The 24,111-nt window shown below is 37.4% G+C and overlaps 2 protein-coding genes across 2 annotated transcripts; one reads left to right on the top strand and one right to left on the bottom strand.

The window, feature by feature from the left end:
* The first annotated feature begins 561 nt into the window (after positions 1 to 561).
* Ufsp1 (UFM1 specific peptidase 1) lies at positions 562 to 1,875 on the top strand. The gene is made up of 3 exons (XM_033337972.2): positions 562 to 696; positions 772 to 942; positions 1,472 to 1,875. Exons 1-3 carry the CDS (start codon positions 562 to 564, stop codon positions 1,829 to 1,831), a joined length of 666 nt encoding a protein of 221 aa, XP_033193863.1. The 3' UTR covers positions 1,832 to 1,875.
* Positions 1,876 to 1,960: 85 nt separating this feature from the next.
* On the bottom strand, positions 1,961 to 24,087 carry LOC117158936 (dynein axonemal heavy chain 10-like). The gene is made up of 46 exons (XM_076621292.1): positions 23,961 to 24,087; positions 23,743 to 23,892; positions 23,206 to 23,466; positions 22,849 to 23,036; positions 22,032 to 22,311; positions 21,361 to 21,605; positions 20,902 to 21,148; positions 20,409 to 20,681; positions 19,585 to 20,015; positions 18,782 to 18,945; positions 18,253 to 18,600; positions 17,599 to 17,990; positions 17,100 to 17,237; positions 16,832 to 17,022; positions 16,511 to 16,686; positions 15,896 to 16,149; positions 14,790 to 15,317; positions 14,010 to 14,168; positions 13,594 to 13,854; positions 13,208 to 13,462; positions 12,528 to 12,798; positions 12,024 to 12,301; positions 11,575 to 11,839; positions 11,279 to 11,493; positions 10,995 to 11,183; positions 10,746 to 10,937; positions 10,097 to 10,551; positions 9,749 to 9,944; positions 9,418 to 9,634; positions 8,925 to 9,237; positions 8,361 to 8,655; positions 7,645 to 8,105; positions 7,254 to 7,534; positions 7,037 to 7,191; positions 6,018 to 6,770; positions 5,472 to 5,810; positions 5,166 to 5,367; positions 4,941 to 5,083; positions 4,683 to 4,844; positions 4,030 to 4,333; positions 3,653 to 3,670; positions 3,361 to 3,572; positions 2,992 to 3,159; positions 2,684 to 2,863; positions 2,368 to 2,514; positions 1,961 to 2,290 (listed from the first exon to the last, which is right to left on the bottom strand). Exons 1-46 carry the CDS (start codon positions 24,048 to 24,050, stop codon positions 2,144 to 2,146), a joined length of 11,589 nt encoding a protein of 3,862 aa, XP_076477407.1. The 5' UTR covers positions 24,051 to 24,087; the 3' UTR covers positions 1,961 to 2,143.
* Between the last annotated feature and the right edge of the window lie 24 nt (positions 24,088 to 24,111).

Below are 24,111 nucleotides of genomic sequence, written 5' to 3'. Positions count from 1 at the left end.
ACACGGAGCTACCAAGAACGGTGTATTTGATAACCAGTAAGAGGAACGCGTAACGAAGTGCGCGTGACCGCGTAGTACGTGATTTCACGTCCGTATCAAATATACGTTTATACGAGGAGAACGACGATAGTAGACGAGAAACGAGAGAAGGTATTCGCAGGTGACGCCACGATTTAACGCCTATCATAAAGGCAGCGCTTCCTCTTCTACTCGTGAAACAACGACTTTCGAACGACGATGCGGACGCGTAGATCGTAGATTACGAAAGGTTTTCTCGATCGTCAGTCGCTTTCACTGAATCATTATTGCAACGATGACGGTACGGTGAGCAAGTTAGTTGGATAGGTTAGGTTGTTGGAGGAAAAATACACGGAATGGCCGCGAATTACTGCTGAACCGGGAAATACGAAGCTTCGCGCTCTATTTACCATTCCGTACGAACCACGGTCTGTTTAAGGATTTTTCGAAGCGGTTACGACAGACGCGAAAGTAGAGTGGCTTTACGTGGCTCGTTGGATGGAACGAAACGGGTAATTGTCCAATGATTTTCGTGAGATAACGATGACCGTCGATTATTCGAGCGACTTATTGAGAAACGTTCATCGTGATATCCCTGCGCCGGAAGTCGGTCAAAGTTTTTTCGTTCAAGGGGATTACGAGTATTGGCACTATGGTTGCGATGGTTTTAACGATAAGGTCTGTAATTTGAACTTATTTTTTGGGGAGAATATCAATGGAGAAGAGAGAAAAACGATGAAATATTGAATTTAGGGTTGGGGATGTGGATATAGAACTCTGCAAACAATATGCTCGTGGGTTATAAGGAATCGGAACTTGGACCAATCCGTCCCAAATATCAGACGTATACAGGAAGCACTCGTCACGCTGGATGATAAGGAACAATCATTTATTGGATCGAGGGAGTGGATAGGGAGTTTCGAAGTAAGCCTATGTGCGAAGAATTACCGAAAAGATATCTTGCAAGAATAATTATTATACAGAATAATTATATATATAATAATTATACAGCCTGTATCATAAATCCTGATGAAATAAGATGAAATAAGAGAGGCATTGATTTTCCTTGCAGAAGTAATTCGAATTTTTATATTCAGAAATTGTATTAGATACAAATTTATTCATTCCACTGAAAAACATTTTTTTATTCCTACTGAATATTTATCAAGTGATACAAGCGCACTTGACTTACCTTTTATTTATAAGAAACAGCTGAAAAGATAATACTAATTTGATAGATCTTTCATCCGTACTTGCAGGAAAATATCTTCTTTTTGTTCGTACCACGATTTCTGATATACTCTGCAGCTAACTAAACTGTTCTAAACGCAATTTCGGAAAACTTCATTTTTAACATTTATGTCCATATGTCCATTAGCGATACGGCCGATAAGCAGTATCTACTCTTTTGCCAAAAATAGAAGTAAACAAGCTAATTTCAGTTATCTTATAGGTATGCCTTGTATTGAATCACTTGTACGAGGTTCTCAGTAAAATCGTGCATGTTCCAAATGGTAGAGCCTTGCGGGACCAAGTTCCAGTTATCAAGGGTCACTTCGAGGAATTCGGTAGTCCAATCATGATGGGAGGAGATAGGGATTGTTCAAGTAAGTGCGTTGTAGGAATCCACGAGGGTGCAAACAACACCTATTTGTTAATCGTGGATCCGCATTTCGTTGGCCGAGCAACAGGAACAGAACAATTAGAGAATTACCGTTGGGTGAAATGGCAACGTTTGGATGATTTCATCGGCAGCTCCTTTTACAATCTCTGTTTACCTCAGATCAAGTTCATAAGTGGATACAATAAATAGTATACTGTATATACATGTAAATACATCTGCATTTTCCATAATTATTTATCGCCTATTTTAATTCTATTGAATTATTATATAATTGAAGGATTATCTTTGTGAAAAAAAATTGGTGTATGGGATATTTTAAATAAGAAAGAAAATATTACAAAGTTACATAAATATAATGTGATGGTTGGTATTTTTGGAAAGATTTCTTTTAATATATTTAATATATTTATAAAGATATTTACTGTACACGGGATGTCTTTGTATATTGCGTTTCTTATAAAATAATAATTATTACTGTAATCGTATATAATTCTTAGCCATTTAATCGGTATTTAACACTAAACAAACTCCTTGCAATACCCAGTGAGATATGTGTTCCGTGGTGGCGAGGTTTGCCTCGAAAACCAGACCTACCCCCATGGCGTTCCTTCGATTAGACGTAGTGTACACTGGCGTTCTGAAAGTATTCTATAATTCACGAAATTACATATTAATTATTTAAACAATTTCAATCAATTTTACGCAAATTAAAATCATTTCATTACCTGAAGTCTGAGTCTATGAGCTTCTACTGGAATGATGATGAGAATTGGTAATTCTTCTATCAGAATTTTTGGATGTGATCTTTTAAGACATTGCTCTTGTAGATCCCATCTAGCCCCTTCCAAATATAATCCACTCACGTAACAACCCTACGGTATTTAATTATTATTTATCTGTATAGTTTGACAAAATTCAAATACCATTACTATAAATCAGTCAAAATATCAATCGGAATTCTTATAAACGCTTGTCTGTCTGTATTTCTATTCGTTCAACTTTTGAAATCAGGATGGTGATGTATGATGAATTATTGGTTACCTGGTCGGGTCTTTCCTCTACTTTCTCAGGTCTTGTAAATCTCGATACTGCTGTGTACGTGAGAGAACGATCCAAAGACCAACTATTTCTCCGGCAAGCCATTTGCACGAGAGCTGCTAAATAAGTTTCCGGGATGTGTAGTCCGGCTAACCAGAGAACTATAGGCTCGCTCGTCGAAGACTAAGAATTTTGGAAAAATCTATTACGGTATCTATATTAAATCTATAACGGTTCCTTTCAATGAACGGTTTTCAATGTTTTTGATAAATCAATAAATCGTGAAATCTGTGCTGACTGTAATATCTCACCCAATTAGTGTACTGTTGTATCCTCTTCTCGAAATGTTCGATCCATCCACCAAGATTTTTCCTCGTGTCTGGCGCTAGTATGGCCCATTCTTGCGGCAATACGCCATTGTATAATGCCGCGGATATATTTTCCAGGGTCGTGTCCATTCCAATTTCTCCGGCGATGGCCTAACGGTATATAAATATATCTGATAAAAATATGCAATCCTTAAAAGATTATCAAAGTAAATCACATTTAGTCTATCACAGGAGAAATTTCACTCTAGCGCGTCTCTTTTATTTCGGAAATCAATAAAGTCGTGCACTCGTGGAAGCTTTGAAATGTTGAAAGTTGATCTACGCTTGTACGAGAGGGAAGGAAGTATAGACCTTTCTCAACTGCGTTAATGTCCTCTTCATTACTCTAATCAACGTATTAAATCTCTCCAATTCTTGGAAAAGAACAATCGTGGTTGGAGTTATCGTTGGACCAAAATGTTTCCTCACTTTAACGAGATCATACTCGACAGGAACTTTATTCAATATGTCTTTCGCAATGTTGTCAATAAATTCATCTTTACTTATTCCAACTCCGCTGACTTCTAAATAATAAAACAGTGTTTCTAGTAATTCGGTCAAAAAGAGAATTATTCGTAGACCGTTATTCGTAGAAAAAACTTACTCCTTTTATCCAGGCGTACTAGAGAGAAATACATTTTTATAGCACGATATCAGAACGATAAATTTGGAGAATTGGACAATTTCGAACGAAAGCTTGTGAAATTTTTCAATTTTATAATATTAATCCAATTCGAACGTAGCTCGTACAAAAATTTATCTTAATCGAAAGATCTACAATTACACGATTCTGCTCTACGATGTACAGGTAATTTACATTGTAACATAAAGTAGGATTATTCGAGACATCTACAATATTCTTTTGCTCGCTCGAAAAGAAAAAAAAAGAAAAGATGACAAAGCTTGTTTTTGTTATGAACTCTCCAATTATTCAGACGACAAATTATCATTATCAAACTACCTTGGTGCTTACGTGCTTACCAGTTTGCGGTTGCAGCTCTATAAGATTATTCCACATTTCTTTCGCAGCTTGAGTGAAGTAGCCAATTTCGGCATTTGGGTGCAGTCCAAAGACATCTGGACTGTTCACCAGAGGTAATCCCTCGATGAACTCGAGATAATCTTCTAATTCGCCTACCGGAGGGATCACGTAATCGACTTCCTCGTCGTGATAAAAGTGGAAGGGTTGAAAGCTGTCGAAAAGGAAATCTCCGAAGTATTCGTCCATGTAGGTTTCGGATACTCGACGATCGTAGCTGTCTATCACTCGTCCACCGTACATTACCTAAGTTTCGTAAAATTTAGAATTTCTTAGCTGAAGATGGGAAAAATAGATGTTTAGAGTAGAGCTTCTCGTAGACAGTTACCTGAATTCGTATAAAATTCGAAGTTTTGAATTTAATCATTGAGAAGTTGTAAAGAGGAAGAAGTTCTACTTAAAATTGTGAAATGTTTCAAGGTTCGGCAAATATCTAAGATCTGCAGATTCTTTAACTCGAAAAGTTTGAAAATCCGTGTCATATTCGGAATATTTTACGACAGGTGATAAAACAAGATAATCTCGTTTAAAACTAAACTACCTTTCTTAAATATCGTAAAAGACAAAGCTATGGCTAGTCATGCATAAAACATACTTCTCCTATTAAATATTTCAAGCTGTTCCAAGGGAGCCTGGGATCTTTCGCTGTGAACGCCTTGGTCAAATAAGTATCCAGAATAATGCAGCATACATTAAAATCCGATTCATTGAAATCGTAATTTATATTCCAGCCAATCTTGTCGTATCTCCTTCTCTCCTACCGGGCGTAATCAAACAGTCAATTCATCGTAATATACGAGACTTCGCTCTTACTCGGTTAAGCAATACTTGGGTTAATTCTGGCCTGACTCACTTGAATAACCGCGTGATAGAAAGCTAATACGTAAATTAAATGTTTGTAGGCAGGATGTGCACAACTTTCAAGCATTCGAGGTCTGATTTTTAAATAAGTGTTCTGGAGATTTAATTTCAATCCACTAGGTGGCTCCGTGACCACTAAAAACAGAAATTGAATATTATTTCATAAAAGCTTATTGAAAGGAAGAAATGGCGAGGAATTTGTTTACTCTGTAATAACCTTTCAAAGATTGCTGCAATATTCCGATAGGAAAAGTGGGAGTCGGATCAGTCGTGAGCCACAACCGGAAATCGGGATGAGGCTTTCCAACCTCGTCCAACAGTTTCTCTAGTTCTTTGGTGAAACTTAACAGTAAATGACAATTTTGGAACATTAACCATTGCCCTCTAGACACTGCAACTTCTAACAACTCTATCGCAGTCTGAAACGTCAAATTGAAGAAAGTATGCATCAATTTTTCTCAAAGTCTAAAGAACTTCGGTCCTACAGGGGTCAGTTAAATAATTAACAAATTAAATAATCTACCTTCTCCTGGCCCTGTCCAAGGGACAAATATTTGAATCTTCCGCCTCCACAACCGTGTTTGTCTGCCAGTTTCATTAGTTCCGAGGAAGGATCAGATCCAGGACTTAGAATGAAAATAACAGGCATTGTAGGCGTGCTTTGTTCCAAGATTAATTCGAGACTAATATGTGGGGGTGTGATGTATTCTTCTCCCATAATCTCGCTGATGTAATCGATCACACTGCGATAAACTCGATCGACGCGGAAACAGCGTATCAGCATAAGCTTCTCGAAGGGTTTTAATTTGGCGGAGTAGCCCAGAGGAAAGTCCAGAGCCTCTGGGGCGTCCAAGTCGTACCACTGAAAGATTTTTATTTAATACCTACATGTCCTTTAAAATGGTAACACTGAGTTTATTGCGTCTGAAATCAATTGGTAATATTGAAATTTTCATATTTAGTAGCAACGCGGTATTAATTAATCTGAGAATTTGTACGATTCTGTCGAATGACTCAATGAAAATTATAAGAATAAACGTTCGAAGAAACAAGTTTGCTCGCCACTTACAGCTTGCCAGTCATCCGCGTGTGAAGCCAGTTCGTCCGCAATGTTTGCAAACTTGTGCGGAAAATCGTTACTCAGTTTCAACAAATCCGCCCATCCAGCAGCTGGTAACCATTCCGTAGGATTAATTTTTGGCGATTTTTCCAAAGTGATACTTCCTTTAATGAAGAAGTCCAATTCCCGCTGACTGACGTTCCCTATACTTTGCTCCAATTTCGTGCAAATTTGAAACGAGAACAATAATTTATGCCTCTCGAAAATTCCCGTGCAACCATAGTCGTACACGTTCTTCGTCAGCATTGGGATAATATTCTGCAGACGACGTTGTAACGTTGGATCCGGCAGTGCTTTCCTCAGCGAATAAGTGAACACCTCCACGTAGCTGATCAGAGAATACTGATACATCGGATTTACCATGGCCATGTCGGCCAAAACGAAGAACAATAACGCTCCTCTTTTTGCCACTGATCGATATCCATCTCGGAGCTTGTTCACGTCAGAAGCTGTCACTTCAGCTAGATATAACTTCCTCATTACTTCTGCGGCGCTAGATTTCGTGCTTTCCAGAGTTTCGATCAGCTCGATGTTATCTAACATATTGCCTTTATTCGTAGCAATTTCGAGAAGTAAACTGTCTTCTAACTGTTTCAGGAGGTTCTTGTTCTCGCTGGTCTCGATGATCAAGCTTTCTCGTTGTTCCTCGATGTCTGGTCTCTCTGTTCGAACGACCACTGATAGTAGTTGATCCTCCAGTCCCTAGAATTTGATAGTTTCATTTCTTTAATTCTTTTATTTTTGTACGTACAATTCCTTAGTAGTCAGATATTTGTTTTTTTAGCAGAGATTCTTTTAAATCGTGGTAACCATCGTTTCATTTCGCACTCTCTTCGGCAAAGGTTCTTTTTTTATTAGACATTCTACTAGTCTTTTGAAAAGAGATTTTTCTAAGCTATCCGAACTATCGTTTCGCTTTAATTTAAGATGGATGGAATGAAAATGAAAGAAAAATTTTCAGAACGAACCCCTAGGGTCACCATGTAATTGATCACGGTGGTCTTGGCATATACAGCAGGATCGAATATGGGATTCGATATCTTCGTAGTGAGGTACATCCTGAATTTCGGATCATAATCCACTTCCTTATCACCGAGGAGCACGAACATTCTACCTCCCACATCTGCAATAAAATTTTATCTCCCATGTCCATTTATTTTTAAACATAAAATACACATGAAATACTTTGTATGTTCTTCGATAGGACGTTATCTAAAACAGGATCAATTTCATCGACGTCCTGAAATAGAACTGGGAGACCGTATTTTATTGCAAGTTCCACTTGCTTCAAAAAGTCTGAATCACTGAACGATAGGATCTTTAAATTCCTCTTCTGTTCTTTCTTTTTGATCCAGTTCAGAGCTTGTTGCTGAGGATCGATGCAAACTGGGAATCTCGATGCTCTCGTAGTTAGAATTCCGTTTTGCACGGATAGTTCATCAGGTGGTAGGCCTTCGGATGTCCATCTTAAATAAATCGTCTAATGAACTTTTTTATTATTTATGAAAATAAAAAGACGAGAGAAAAGAGTGGAATAAAAAATAGCAAAAAGGCAGAATAAAAGTATCTTGCTAACGTGCTAATTTCAACGTCGCTGCTTAGTTCCGTCTGGATCTTGAACGTATCCGTGAATGGAATTCCTTTTTGCACTATACTGTTCCACCAGTCGTCGTATACCATCTGATTCCTATACTCGTAAGAAAATGGTCCACAATATGCAAGAAATCCAGCGGAAAGCAAACAATTGCCAGTAATTTTCTCTATTTGACCATGCAGCGTCTCCAAATCTTTCTTCCATCGTTCATTTTCAGAAGACAATCCGCTAATTAATTTATCAGCAGCTATTAAACGCCTCTGAAGCAAGTCTGTCTCTTCTTGCAATTTTTGTCTTTCTTCCATAGCATTCTCATATTTTGTATTCAAATCGGCAATGGCTCTCTCGAGCCTCCTTAATTCTCGTTCTTCCCTTTCCAAGGCCTTTCGTGCTCGTTCCGATTCAGCTTCCAATTCCTTAACGCGTTCTATCTTTGGTTTCACCTGAGGAAATACGACGAATTCAACGTTGAGATGAAATTTTCACTTTTACTTTACTTCGTTCTATTCAAATTTGAAACTTTGGATATTAACTGTGTTTCATTAAAGTTGCGAGTTTCAGACATTTATTTCGCTTGTTCATTCTAATTTACAGTTTTCCTTTTCTCAAAATTCCGCGCTTCAACTGTGCTTTGTTAGAATTACGAATTAGAGAAATTTATCTCGCTCCTACAACACGTTGAAATTTAAATATCGTACCTCTCTGAAAACGGCACAATAATCTAGCACAGCGAGTACGAATCTGTACAATCCGTACCCAGCCTTGCTGATATGCTGCATTTGATCCAATTTAGTAGTTTTCTTTAAATGAGCTTTGACTGCTTGTTGTTGTTTCAACGTGATTTTATCGCAGTTCATCTCTTGCAATTGTCGCAGAAATGCTGGGTCGCTCATCATTCCTTTTGCGCCTTTCCAAGAAATGTCCTTTATGCCTCGCAGCATCGCCACGCATTCCGAGACGATTTGCACAGGTTCCGGCGGAGTTGCAAACGATCTAAAAATATTTTTAATATTTCTTACATTTTTTACGCGTTTAATATTTTTCACATGTTTCTATATTTATTTCGATGTTCCAAGGAAATGAATTTCTGCTAGAAATTTTATTCGAGAGCTGTGTTTTCCCAAGGGAAATTAAAGTTAGTAACGACGTTTACTCAAGTTTCTCTAATGTTTTTCCAACAGTGCAAAAAATTAAATTTCTGTTATATCTTTTTTATATATATTTTTTATATATTTGCAAAACAGAAAGAAAAGTTAATAAACCTTATTTCAGTAATGTCTGCTTTCTCGAGTTCCCCAAGGGCCGCTCTGGCTGCATCTAAGGCAGGTTGCGCGTCAGCCAATGCCTGTTTAGCTTCCGTTTCCTCCTTGTCGATAATCTTCCTCTGTTGTTCTATCGATTGTCTTTCCTGCTCGCTCAGCTGTTTCTTTTCCATCGCAATATTCGTACTTTCTCCTATGGAAGCCAATAGTCGCTCGCAGTTTCTCGTCTGATCAGCTACTTTTACCCTTTGCACGGCCAGAATTTGATTTAACTCGTTCAAAGTCACCGAGGCCTCCGCGATCTTCTGCAGACCTTTAAAATTCAAAATAATACAATTTCACATTTTGTTAGAATATTCCCTTGAAGATACTTTACGACGTAATTGCGATCAATTAATTTCTCCGACTATTTTCAGCGTCGATTTTTAATTTTTAATCCTTCGGCGAACAGATAATAAACGCGGTGCAAAGGTTGAAAGCCTTTGCTACGAACCTCCGGAAAGTCGATCACATTGTGAATTTATGTAATCCCTCGTTTCTACCAACAGATACAGATAATTGTTTATAAAATCTAAGTAGTGTTTGGGAGTCACGTAATTTCTTCTTCGTAGTATCGTTTGAAATTCCACCGTGTAGTCGCAGACTGTCCTATGAGTGAACACCATATGTTCTACTAGGGCATCTCTGTGAGTTTGTGATACGTTTGGATGCTGAAAAAAATTGTACAATTCATACGTTCTAGATATTACTGTGGATTGTTTTGCATTTATGAATAAAAGATCTTTCGAATTGGGTCGTTCAAAATTGACCAAGCAATTACATACGTCTCTAAGAGTGACATTAGCCACGGAAACTAAAGCCTGTTCAGGCCAAGGGAACATCCAGTCTATGGTGGTACTGTTCACCAGACCAGGATAACTTCGACATCTTGTCCTTAATAAATCTCCCGATGGACTCATCGACAATGCTATCCGTAAATTTTGAAGGCTGGTTTTCACGAAATATGACCATACACTTTCTCTGAAGCACAGCAAGAATACCTCTATTATTTGTCTTTTCACGATCGAGGAGTCAAAGTAATTAATTAGAAACTATTTCGTTCTTTTCGTATTAATCTCTGTTTCATAAATTTTCTCGCCCAACGAATTCGACTGGAAAAACTGTAAGCGAACCTGGTTACACCGAAGCCAGCATCTACAGCCTGATTTCTGCAAGAATTGACGATTTCGTCCTTGTCTTCGTCGGCGAACAAGGCTGGTACGACACCGGTCATCAACATATTGTTTACCAACTCCAGAAAACTTTCGTCGATGACATGAGCAGATGTAAATAAAAACACGATTCTCTGATTGTCCACGCCAACCTTGTTGTACAGTGTTTTCATATCATCGCGAAAAGAAGCTTCGTTGTAGCCTCGAGATAGACTTATTTCGAAAATTTGGAAGTTGGCTGCGTAAGCTGCTAATTTGATCACCGATTTCTTCCCACTTCCACCGATGCCAATCACCAAAACGTGCCCTCTGTGCATTCTGAGTGCACGGTGAACTCTAGTCAAGTGCTGGAGCGCATCGTTGAAGAGGACCATTTGCAACGTGGTCGCGCTTCTCTCGTTATAATCTTCGTAGATCTGAAAAGTCAATTTTGTGGAAAATAGTTTAATACAAGGTGGAGTGAAAATAATAGTACGACCGAAAAACGAGGTGATTTTCTGCAAAAGCGTAAGCAAAAAATGCTTTATAAAGCTTTTTTTTTGTATCTGGTTTCGCCCAAATAACAGTAAGTGACGGAAATTTTTGTTTTCTACCAAGGAATGTTAATTACCTCTAGGAACAAACTGTAGACAGCCTCGTAGTCCAATAAATCTTCGTAGAATCGTGGTTCCCCCTCGTTAATCGCGTTTCTAAAATCACCAAATAGCAGAGGATCCCTCATTACATATTTGATAACGTCAGGCTCTTCCTCCCAACGTTCTTCGATCTTCTCTTTCACGTATGTAGCTACGATACTCTCGTCCTACGATCGAATTCTAATTTACATACAAAGATTTCCTTTCTTTCCTCTATTACTTACGTCTTCGTTTATCAAACGATCGCATATAATTCTGGCGAACTCGTTCCTCCAAAGTCTAACGATCTGTTTCACTTTTGGAAGATAATCAGGATGGCTTTGAAGAAGTCCAGCCGTAATTCTCGACAAATCTCGCATATTAAAAATGTAATGGAATTTATTCGGCGTGGGTAATAATTCCGCAGTAACTTTCTGAAGAAATAGGAAAGTGAGAAATTATGTCTGGTTAAATTTTAAGAATCGAGAAAGGAGCAGAGTAAATCAGTCTTTCGTTAAAGGAGAAATACCTGATAGAGGTCCAGAGTAATTTGCACCAGGGTTTCCGCAATTGCTTGCACTTCCTCTGAAAATGTTTGCAAGTGTCCGCTCAGTATGCTTGTGTAAATGTAACAAAGCGTCTCATTTGCTGGAAATATAACGTTATAGACGGAGAACATGGAGATGAATCTTGGATCCACTTCGTTTCTTCCTCCACCAGGCTTTCCCATAGCCGCTAAATAACCTTGTAAAATAATAAACCCTTCGTAATCCGAATTTTAAATCGATATAATGTTGATAGAGAAAACTCGGTAAATCAGCTTACACATATCTTTCATGTACATTAGAGAAAGGTCCTTTCCACGATCGTAAAATCCACCCTTTTCGAACAAAAACTTGAGAAGCGCGATAGGTTGCTGGGTACCATAAGTGTCCACCAGTGGCATATTCATGTCATCGATGAAGAGTAACAACTTTTTACCAGGAGGTGGTCCATAAGTTTCCCTCGTTCTCTTCTCCACAACAGCCTCTATATTTTTTTGCACGTCCATCGAAGTTGTCCTCGATGAGAAATTGATGAGAAGTTGATTCTAATGGAAATAGCATCAGAGATCGGAGAAATGAAACGATGAGGCAATATATGTATACTTGATATTGGATTTTTCACGATAAATTTCTTCTTTTCTCTATATTGTTTCTTTCGCGTTAAATTGATTAATTTTCTGCCGATTTTTTTTATTCGTTTTTAAATCCTACGTATATATTAAAACTTACGTATTTCTCGATGCTCAGATTTCGAAGAAATTCTTGAATTATAGCGGTTTTCGAAGTACCAGTTTCGCCAACTAAAAGAGCTGGCCGATCTCGTTCGTTCATCATGTTAACGAACCACGTAGTTCTTAGAGTGTCTATGGTGGGAACCAAAATATCGGAGAAATTTTTCTCCCTGTCATGGACATAATTAGGGACCAGAGCTCTCCATGGGATCCATATATTCTTTTCCAAATCCAAGAAATAATCGTACAACAATTTCTCCGTCACGGGTATGTATCCTGGTGATAATTCGAGAATTTATTCATTTTGTGTTTATTTATTTTAGTTAAACGAAAAAGATGATAAATTACGATGGCATCGAGTTCAACGTGTCTTAGATTGTCCAATGAGTTCTCTGCTCGTTTTTCATAGTTTCAAACAAATTGCCAGGAATTTGAACACAAATCGACTGGCTGACGATGCATATGTATAGAAATAAAAATATCGTTAGTTTGCGAAACTCACGCACAGTAGCTCGTTTTTCAACGGTATCTTGGACAAGCATAAATCCAGAAGTTTTCTTTATGTAATCGTCAAAGTCAGGCCTGTTTTCAGTCACCAGGGAGGCTCCTAAGGACCAGTAGCAAGCTTGAATGTACATCGCCTCGAGAATTTCCCCTCTGGAGAATAACGCTTCTGCCCTTATTTCTTCCTCTTCCTCGGTCTTGGTAGTAGGAGTTGGTCGAGTATCCAGAATAGCGAGCAGACCGTCGAATACGTAACAAAGTTGTATTACCTGAACGAAAGACGTTCACTAGTAATTCTATACTTGATTTTTGACATAATTTAAAGTAATCAAGCGAAAAAATTATATATTGTCAACGTGAACCAGATAGGAAACTTTTGGATAGAGAATTAGAAAATTGTAGCAAATTTTTAGTTAAATTTTTTGAAATTATTCGGAACGATTCTTCGATTCTATTCGTCATTTTCCAATACTACATCTCCTAAATCTTGCGATCCAAATTTTCTTTCTTTTTCCATATTAATCGTAACATTCGATTAAAGTCCATTAATGCTCGATCTTGAATCGTACAAATTCTTTCCCTGATAAGTTACAAATGGCTAGATCGCAGTTTCTTTTTCGACATTCTGCATTCACATAAAAGGACGAATTAATTAGCGTATAAAAGTTTAATTGCTACCATGTTGAGTCCGGTTTGTGGTATGATCATCTTAAGCGGTGTAACTTGTTGTAACCCGAGCATTCCTTCTATAATGAGAGCTATCCCGCCGTGCACGTATTTCTCGCACATTCCGTTCAGTAGCTCCTGGTCCGATTCGCTCTTGCTCCGTATCCATTTGTCCATGTAAGGCTGATAACCCAAGTTTTTTGGGTCTACGTACACCATGCCGGCTCTGGATACAGTCGCTGGCGAGGCGTACTGCAGGTCGCCTACCTTTTATAAAAAAAAACTTCAGTGAAAATCGTTATTCAGGCGACCAACGAGTTCTCTCTTTCTGTATCCTATTTAATTTAAATCGTGTCACGTAAAAGTAACACGCGATCGACCGATTTAGTTAGAATCACCTCGAACAGTAGACTACAATGATTCTGCATCTTGATTCTTTCTTGATTGGCCAGAGTCAATAATTTGTTGTCGTCCATCACGGAATTCATATTCTCGATCCATTGTGGATCTACGTCACCGTCGAACAAAATATATTTTTTCTCGTCCTTGTTCGAGTTCAATGGTCTGTTCACTTCCCGAAAAATACAACTTAGGAGACCGTCTGTCCAATCGCGTGTCGCTGGATCCAACACACCATAAAGTTCGTTCACGGTGCACGCCTGAGTACAATTTCATTTATTACGTAGAAAATAAAACGACAGGTGTATCGATCTTGATCCTAAATATATCACGGACTCGTACAAATGGCATATTTCTATTACGTGTTCGTGTTATGATTGTGAGCATCGAGGAGTTAATTATAGCGATGCAGTACCTTTGGATTTAAAATGTAGAGTTTGGTAGGTTTGTCGAGACGAGTTTGAGCTTTGCAAAGAGTTTCGATCACGACGGTCTTCCCGCCTCCTGTCGGTCCAACCACCATTGTCGAGTGTCTGGTCATCATTACTTCGTATAGTTGCACCACTTTGTCAATCTGTGCAGTTGGGACACTTTCATGAATGTTTGTTATTCGCTATATTACGCAATTGGAATATTTACGATACTGATGGAATAATACGCTCCATGGTAATTTTTAGGAAGGCGATTGTAAGTGTCCAATGATTTATATCTATATCTATATACAGGGTGGTTGGTAACTGGTGGTACAAGCGGAAAGGGGGTGATTCTACGCGAAAAAAGAAGTCAAAAATATAGAATAAAAATTTTTTTTTAATTTTTCCATCGAGACAACGATCTACAGTGAGATCCATTATAACGAGACGCGATAAAGTGCACGCGTACCGAGCGAAAATTCAAAGTCGGTTTTCTCGAAAACAAAGCCTTGAACGAAAAATTTTTATTCTATATTTTCCATTTCTTTTTTCGCGTAGAATCCAGTTACCAACCACCCTGTATATCGAGAACTTTAATTTTTTTTATTTTCAAATCGTAACGTAACTTTGCATATAGCAGATCGTCTTCTTTGTTCGACTATGTAAAATACTCTTTTAGCCATCAAACGATATGAAAATCATGAAATCGACAAATATAAATTTATTACTGTTCTTACTCGTGTGCTTTTCGAATGAAATTGTTCGAAAGTAAAAAATACTACCTGCTCAGACAAGATAATATATCGTTGCTCCTCCAGTACTTGATTAACAGCGTTGTTAAAATCAGGATAATGAACCCTCGGACAGTCGAGGTTTGGGAAGAGGTCAGCGATTAATCCCAGAAACAATGGGACGTCGTCGAATATAAATTTCGGCAAATTCATGTCTCGAAGCGCCCTCATGAGTACCACGTCTTCAGCCAGGTCACCGGAAGTCCTCTTCAATTGGCCGGCCATATTGAGCACGGATTTGAGTGCTCTCAGACCGAAGTCGTAGTGGTTCTGCTTGCTCAGTTGTTCGCGTGCCAATTTGTACAGAACAGTCATCTTCTTGGCTAGAACTTTGGCGGTCAAGAAGCCGGAGCTGAACAGCTTTATCTGGCAAATCAGCTCGTTATCCGGAACTATGCACACCACTGGCCTGAACAGCGCTTTCACCGATTCCGGAAGTTCCGTTCGACCCGCGTACCCTGGATTCATTGTGATGAATATGCCCACTTTCGAGTCGAGCACTATGTCTTGGCCCTCGAACTGCGGTCGCAGAAAGTGGTTAAATTTAATTAGACGTAAATTTGGTTTATTGGTACTGGTGACGAGAGATGCCAACGAAAGGATAGTGATAAATATCGAAATACATAGTCATGAAATTTTTAGACTGTGACTAATCGAGTTTGATGTACGCGCTAATCTACATACCGTGGTAATCATTACGGTAAATAGGGGCATATCGATTCAATAAATTTAATTCGATTTATCTCTCGCGTCGTGGGACACGCGCCACGAGTAAAAGATACCGGGCGAACTTATTATTTGTTACCAATTTTTTATAGAAATATTCGAGACAAATTATTGTTCGAATGTACTTGTCATACGTATCGTTGGATTTATCTCCAAAGGTGACATAAGATAGCGACAGTAAAAACATGCGATTCAATTAAAAAAAATTAAATTGATATTGATACGTTAGAGAGAATAAGATGATTTATTGTATACGATTTATACGTAAGAAGATAGATAAATGATGCAGACAACGAGTTTTTTAAAATACCTAAAATACTTGATAAGAAGTTTCGGAGAATTTGCAATATCGTTCCTTTATATTTTCTTACCATAAATCTTGATGCTTTTGCCATCAAAGCGGAGCGTATAGTTTGAAGCTGAGTAGAGATAACCGATAGGACAGAAATATCGATGCGATTAAATTCGTCGAAGCAACCCCATACTCCGCACTGTGCCAGGCCACTCAGTGTATTTCCTATCGCCACATAATCCATTCCTTCACCGCAATTTGTGACGATGCACAGTAATCCTAACGCCTTCGCCAAGTCTTTCGTGGTCTCCGTTTTTCCCGTTCCAGCAGGACCTGGAGAAATAAAAAAATATCTACGTTCTGGGTATTTTTTAAAGTAAATACCAATATGTACTTGATCCCCCATTCTTACTAGAAAAAATTAAATCTGTTAGTAATAGTAATAATTATGTCTGTGAAATAAAAATTTGAGAAGTTACATCAGGATTGTTAACAACCGCTAAAAAATAACTTCGTAAGTAGATACTTTTAGAAATCACTGTGTCTTCTAGAATATATCTGAAAGAATTTTTCAAAGTCTTTCACTTCGAGTTCTGTTTTCTGAGTTATTAATGATTAATTAATTAATGTTCAGTTATATTTTCCAATCTTAATGTTATCGTTTCTCTTAATTTCATCGCGTGAATCGCTATACCTGCAGGAGCTCCACCCAGGTGCATCGAGAGAGCTTGTGTGATGGTCAAGTATATTCTGTCTGTCAAAGGTGTAACAACGAGTCTTCCATTGAGTCCCATGTACTCGTAGCCGTATTCGAATGCTCCGGTGCACTGGTACATCCAAACATTATCCAGATCGTGAACCCAGTAAAACCTTTGCAAGAAATTTATACTTCTGATACGCGATAAAAATTTGTACAGATATTAAGCGTCGTAATTGGTACTTAATAGGAATAAATAAAATAGAAAAGATAACGAATAAAAATAAATAAGAAAAATAGGAGCGAATAAGGAGGAACCTTAATTGACTTTCCCACTCGAATTCCGAAGGATCCATGATACTGTCTCTGACGAAACCTTCCACGATATCTCTCATATGAACATCGAGTGTTAACACCATGTCAAATTTTTTTCTATCATTGTTCGTCAGCGTATCACCACCCATCAATGTTACCACTTCGTTTAGTTGATTGTTCAGTTGCTTCAAATACTGTAAACGAGACGATCGATGTATCCGAGTCCTCCGTATACGGGAACCTTATTAATTTAATTCAAAGAGAAACGTACATCTTTCATTGCACGCATCTGTCCTCGAGACATTTTCTCGAACACGTTCTCCACCTCCGCTGTCCACCATATTTGATCAGCCGCTAGGATCATCATTCCTTGGAAGTCTAGCATCCATTTTGTCCTAGGTCTTCTGACCTGGAGAATTCCATTCGATTTTCTTAAATCGACGTTAAAGTATGGTAATTGTATAGAAAATGGTACACCTCGTGGATTTCAATAATTTTGTAACATTGATAGCACTAAATCATACGGAATTTAATGTACTTGGATGCGATTAATTAGTACGTGAATACCATAATAAATACAATGGTGTATAAATACTTTAAGCAGCCACTGTATAACTGTAGCTTAGTTTTAATTTCAGGCAAGTAGAGGAAAATATTTTCAATACAATGATATTTCTACTATTTCGTCGTATTTCCAAAGCTTGTAGCAAGCTTGGCACAAGTATAAAAATTCCTAATTTTCTGTAGTAAATTCGCTGAAGTAGACTCACCTTCCCATAGTCGTAGATAGCCTTTTTCGTCAAGAATCGGTTCGATCTTTTCATCTCTTCCAATGCAAGCACCATCCATTCTTCGATTTTTCCTTCGGCTAGAACCACGTTTCTGAAGTCCATCACCTCTTTCTCGCAAGAGATCAAGCCAGTGGCTATCACGCGTTCGGTATTGTTTATTTCGAAACGGAATTTGTCCAAATTATCGAACATCTTGCCCACGTGTTCTTGAATGGCGGTGGGTTCGCCGCTCCCAAGGATACTCAGCAGATCGTCGTCACTGAGGAAAGTGAATCGCGGGAAAACTGCTCGTTTGCTGTTCAAGTAATTTGTCAGTGACTTCTGACATTTGTCCAGTGCAAGAATCATCGATTCGAACTCTTCTTGTCGACCTGGATCACGGATATAATTTATTTAAACTAATTTTTTTAAAGCGTTGTTCTTATTTTGATAAAGTGATTGTAATCGATCGAAATCGACGAAAGCATTGAAATTATGTATTTTAATTTCTTGAGAATTTTAATTCGTTTGCATAATTTATGTATGCAGAATTTTCAAATAATCTAATTACCAATAATCTAATTACAATTAATCTAAGCAGTTTGTTTCAAAATCATAAAACAATTCAAATAAAACAATTTTCTCTAATTTCACCTTTAATCATGCAACATTGGAGAACGTTCAGCCTCTTCGAAGTGTCTGTCATAATTTTCTTAAAAGATTTGTCAATTTCGTCGAACTTCTTCGCTTCGTCTGGCAATTGGAGTCTTATGTCACCGCCTACGAAAATGCCCTCGAGGTATAGCCATTTTTTCTGCAGTTGCACCCATAATTCGATAACTTCGGAGATCGTGTGCATCGTGACTTCCCAGTTTTGCACTGTACTGAGAAAAGGGCCGATGAATTGAGAGGCTGCCATGCCATTCACGTTCATCATGTTGTCTTCTAGAATCTGATTTAATTCGTCTATTGGTCCCAAAATGAATCCTCGATCCTCGGTACCTAAAAATCGTGCATTTCGTATCACTTCATTCAAATTTAGTCCTCATATTATCCTCGAAGTTTCGTACAAAGCACGATTTTATGTCGATCTCTTTTTCAATTTTCTTTCTTAATTTCCTTACTTTATTTACATTTTCTAACACTCGCTATAATATTGAAAGCAAAGATTTACAAGACGTACCTTTGTAATGTTTCAGTACAGTAAATTCCATGTTTTTCCAGACTTCAGCCAAATCTTTTAAACCTCTTTCTATAGCGAGCTCTTTCACGGCATTCGTCACGATTTCTTTGGCTATCTCTTGGTATTTTCCTAATTCCATAGCGAACATGTTCTTCAGAGTGAATCTTAAACGTAAATACGCAAATTAAAATTTTAAATTATGAGCCAACGGTGACCAAAAATTCCCTTCGATCGGAACGTCATTGGGGATGAACTCACCCTTTCAGTATCTCTATTTCTTTTTCCCCCATGTTTTAAAAGATTCACATATATTGCAACAAAAACACTAGGTCTTGTGTTACTATGAACAGTTAGCAAAACAAAAATTCTGTAAAGAAACGAATTAAGCGTCGCTTTAAGCTTCTTTACCACACAAATTTCAGAATAATACTTCTAATCCTACAGTTGTAATACATAACACGATACTCAAAATACAATTATGATTGATCATATAAAATGATCTTAATATTAAACTATTTCCTAAACCTAATTATAAAACCTTCCTTCTATCTCTTTCTAAAAAATGTACAAAAGAGCCAAAAGCTGTCTGATTTTCTATTTTATCTATCTGATCCAAAATTTCCTTCTATTTTTAAATTCCTCTACAAACACTTAATAACTTAAAACACACACACACACACGCACGCACGCACGCACGCACGCACGCACGCAGGAATCCACTTTGAAAGCATCATAAATATTTCGCACAAATTTGACACTTGTCCATCCACAATTTTGTCATTTATTTTTCACCACCACCGCACCTGTCTGGGTCCATATCGAAATATCGTCCAGTTTTCTCCATTAATTGCTTCCAGTGTCTCTCCCTCATCGCCTCGTTCTTTAATTCGATGAACAGTGGCACAGAGTTCTTGAAGCTCTTCATATTCGCATCTAAGGCCTGTCCAACGCTGAGATTCTTCACGAATCTCGAAAGTTTGCGAAATTCCCTGATAAAATGGTCCATCCCATCCATCAGCTGTTGAGGATTCAGGTTCACCCAAAGCGTCTGCGCCCACACGTCCCTCATACTTTTCTGTTCCTGGTACAATTCGAATAATAATTCCATGCCCTCGTAGTCCTTTTTGACTTTTAAGAAAACCGAATAGTCAGTGGCTGGCAGATCGAACAGTATTTCCGAATTGATCAGGCTAAGACGTCGTTCTTCGTATTTTGCGATCAGTTTTCCGTATTCCTGGGCAATTCGAGATTAGAAATTTAAAAATAGAAGAGTGCAAATCGATGAAAATTGGATGCGCAAAGAGTTTCGTTCAACGGTCTATGTCAAATATATTAGTTTCATCAATATATTTGCAATAATAATAATTAGTTTTAAGGCCGAATAAAATAATTTTTAAATAATTTTCTATTGGTTAGCTCTTTCGAATAAAATAATACGCGATTTAGATTTTATATATATCTGAGTTATAAATGACACGATCGGACTGTTTTACAGCATAAAGAAAAGAAAAATATTAGAATATCGTATCGATTTAGTAGTACTATGAAATTTACTTTCTTTTCTGTTTTTAATTGATACGAAACAGAAGATGTCGATAAGAACAAAAAGGAAAAATACGAAACTCACGTCCATCTTGAGCAGTCCAAGTTCGAGATCCTCGCCGACACTGCCAGGGCCATTGGCCTCGAAGTCTGCTGCGAACTCTTCGAGTTCTTTCACGAATGCATTAATCTGCTCTTGCGTCATGTCAGAAAATCTATCAGAAGTACTTGCTAAAGTGGAAGCTCTGTATAAAGCGCCCAAATATAGAGACTCCCAGTCACGTTGCAGAGTGTAAGCCAATTGTTCGTCTTCCTCAGGGAAAGATATCCCGTGACTGCGCAAAGTTCGAAAGGTTTCCTGAAAATTTCATATAATACGATCATAAAATATAACACAATCGGTTTCGTTCTTACGCGATTTTCATTTAGTATGATTTTTATAAAATCACCAGTTAGATAGTATAAGATCACACTCGGGAAATCTAATTAGCATGCAAAGGCAGAACCAAATCGCATATTCAAATTTTACTGCTTCTTTCTATTTTGAAATTTTGTAGTGACACTTTTATAAAACAAACCTGATAGGTCGTATAACGAACTTCTGCTTGAATCGCTGTCTTTTTTATGTCGGAGATCGCTTGCATGACAGATGTGAAACGATCTAATCCAGTGATTACGAGCTCCACTTCGCTTCGGTAATTTTCGATTATCAGATGTAAGCTGTTCATATCGTGAACCGTTTGATGCAGCAGAAAATGACCGAGAACCTGCTTCCATTCGTTAGCGTGTTGTTTGATACCAGAAAGCAGGAAACTGAGATTGATGCTAATTAACAGAAATCATTGTCAAGTACGTTAATGCTTCTAATTAGATTGCTCGTGTCTGTACGCATTTTTTGGAAATTTATCTATATAAATATAGAGAATACAGATACGTAATATGCGAAAGTAAATCTTTCCTAACGTACCAAGTTAGTGTGAGAATTTATCCTTTGACTTTCTAAGAATTAGAGTAATCTATTATGAGACAGATATTACCGTACGCAATAAAAATCGTGATAAAGATCCATTTCAGTCAATTCCTGGAGAATATTGTCGTAGAAAGAGAACTTATCATCATATTGGTGGAGAGTAGGTTCGGTTGCTGCGAACTTTTCAGCAGCTAAGTTCTTGTCGAAAGACCATAGATTACTATACTTCTTCCACCTGTGCAAATAGTGCCAAGCTTCCAACGCTATTTTATGCGCCGACCTTTGAACCATTAGTATATTATCATTCACTACCTACGCAGACGTATTCACAAGATTATACACTCGACATAAACAACAAAAATGTTAGTTCATACATTGGCAAATTTTAATCCGTAAAATAGATAATCGCAAATGTATAATCGTAATTGTAAGGTTATGAAGTCAGAGAATCAACAAAAATCGGCTTATCGTACTTTTTCCGCGTATTCCTCAATTACTTCAAGAGTGTAAACAATCATAATCGTAGAGAATATAATTATTGGAGGAGACCGAATCGAATGAAAATTATCGAATTGTTTGTAATTTAAAAATGACATCATGTAGGGGACATTATGTTCTTAAATATTTGTATTTATATTTTTTACTATCTGTACTGATTCTACTTTATCGGATTTTTATCTGCTCTGATCTCGTTTGATTCTATTAAATTCCATTGATTAAATTTTACGAATAACTTACTTTAATACTCATGACGTCCTCAAAGAATGTCACTGTAGCGAAGTTTTCGTACTCGTTCTTCGTTTGCGGTTTGCACTCTAAACAGGTCCCGTTCATCCATCTAGGAAATAATTTCAGCTTCTCCAATAAATTCTTCACGTTCTGTAGTATTGTAGCATAAATTTCGCCAGGAGATGGTCTTATAACAGCTTCTGAAGCTATTAAAATGGCGTCCACTTGAAATATCGGCTTGCATTCCATTAGACTTCTGTTGAAAGTCTCTATGTTCTTCAGTATACATCTGCGCAATTTATAATATTGTTATGGGATCGTTTCTCGTGATTTATTCTATAAGATAATGTACCATTAACTTAGTTAACCATTTTTAAGATAATTTTTATTCATTGATAAGAAATTAATTTTCTATTGAGAGTTCCACGTCGTGATTGTCATATATTAGATCGTCCCGAAAGTTTGTTTCGTTTCACAAGTGAAATAATAGATACACGACATTTTTTATTTTATATTATTTTATGGATTTGTGTATGATCCATTTTATAGTAATAGAATAAAATGGATCAAACGTAATTCAATAAAATGACATAAAACAAAAAATGTCGTGCTTATAAAGCGAAAGGAACTTTTCGGACAACCTAATACATGTAACCAAGATTGAGAAAATTTGATTCGAAGCAAAGCTAAGAAGTGGCAATCTGAAACAACGAATTAAAAAAGAACTTTGTTTTGTATTAAGATGAAACGAGTTATCTTTAAATAATTTTCTATTTTAATTCGTTCTTTCAAGTAAAAACCGGTTGAATCGTTTACAAAGGCTTACGCGATAAAAGAGCAAAATATTTTCTTTTCGTATTTCTCGTAAAGCAGCTGCATAGATGGGCTTTTTCCAGTGTACGTTTCCAATACCAGACTTTCCAATTTTATCAGTATCGGACTCGTTGACTGATATATCGTGGACATCGCGGCAATTAATTCGATTCTTCGATTTTCTATCTCTTGGAAATAAACCTTCGAAAAATAGGAAAAAGAGAAACGTTTTCAATATTTCGCTTCCCTATTTACTTTATTTGTAGCTTGAATGGCAAAGTGTTTCGTGCCGAGAGGAATATCGGGCGCGATGAATAAAATTCTAGGGGGACGATTTGAAAAATAGATGAAAGGAAATATAAGAAAATACCTTGCAAGGTAACAATTCTTCGCTGTTGCAGATTCTCAGTGGAAGAGAAAAGAGGTTGTAACTCTGAAGATCGTTATTTATTCTGTTATCAAGATCGCTCTTCATGTGGTTCACCTGATCCACGATCGAGTTTAGATTTTTCAATAATTTTTCACAATCGTGAGCGTAGTCAGAGATATTTAAAGAGTTCCAATTAAAACGCATTACTCCAGGCTGAATATGTTTCTCAACATCTAGTAACGTGTTCCTCAATAATTGTATCTGCGATGATAAATAATTCGTTCGTGGATTTTTGCAAACCATTTCTGCCTTTCTTAGTTAAAAAATCCTATCTACCACCACTTCGAAATCGAAGAAAACCAGAATTTTATCATCTTCTTTGTGCCATCTTTGTTTTTCTTTGTTCAATTTAAAATATTTAATCCATATATTTCAATATATCCTTAAATACGAAAGAATCCTAAGCAGGATATTTTAACTAAGTGGGACAGATTCATTGAACGTAACGAATATGAATATTTCTGTATTATTTTGTACATCAGCTTTGTCCATTTTATCGATCATCCCGTTGTACTGGTCGGTCACTTTTTCCATCAGTTCGAGGTCGCTCTTTAGTCGACTTTTCTGGATACTAGCATCTTTCACTATGGGGATTAATTCGAAACCTAATTGCTCCATCAACTCAGCCTGTAATCGAAAATATAAAATATCAAATATCAATTAACAGGAAGCGAGGGAAAATTTTCTCAGCATACCTCGTGAATAATTTCGAAGAACTCCCAATCGAAATTCACTTGGAAACGAAGCTGACACTCGACGAGAATCGATCCGCTCATAAATTCCATCCAAGTAATCTTTTGCGTTTGGACAGCCTGCTTTTCCGAGGAGGTTGTCCACGATTTTTGA

The sequence above is a fragment of the Bombus vancouverensis genome, chromosome 9 (genome assembly GCF_051014615.1).
Source record: "Bombus vancouverensis nearcticus chromosome 9, iyBomVanc1_principal, whole genome shotgun sequence".
Lineage (NCBI taxonomy): Eukaryota > Metazoa > Arthropoda > Insecta > Hymenoptera > Apidae > Bombus > Bombus vancouverensis.
Note: the sequence above shows the minus strand (reverse complement) of the source record. Positions and strands in the feature narration are given on the sequence as shown.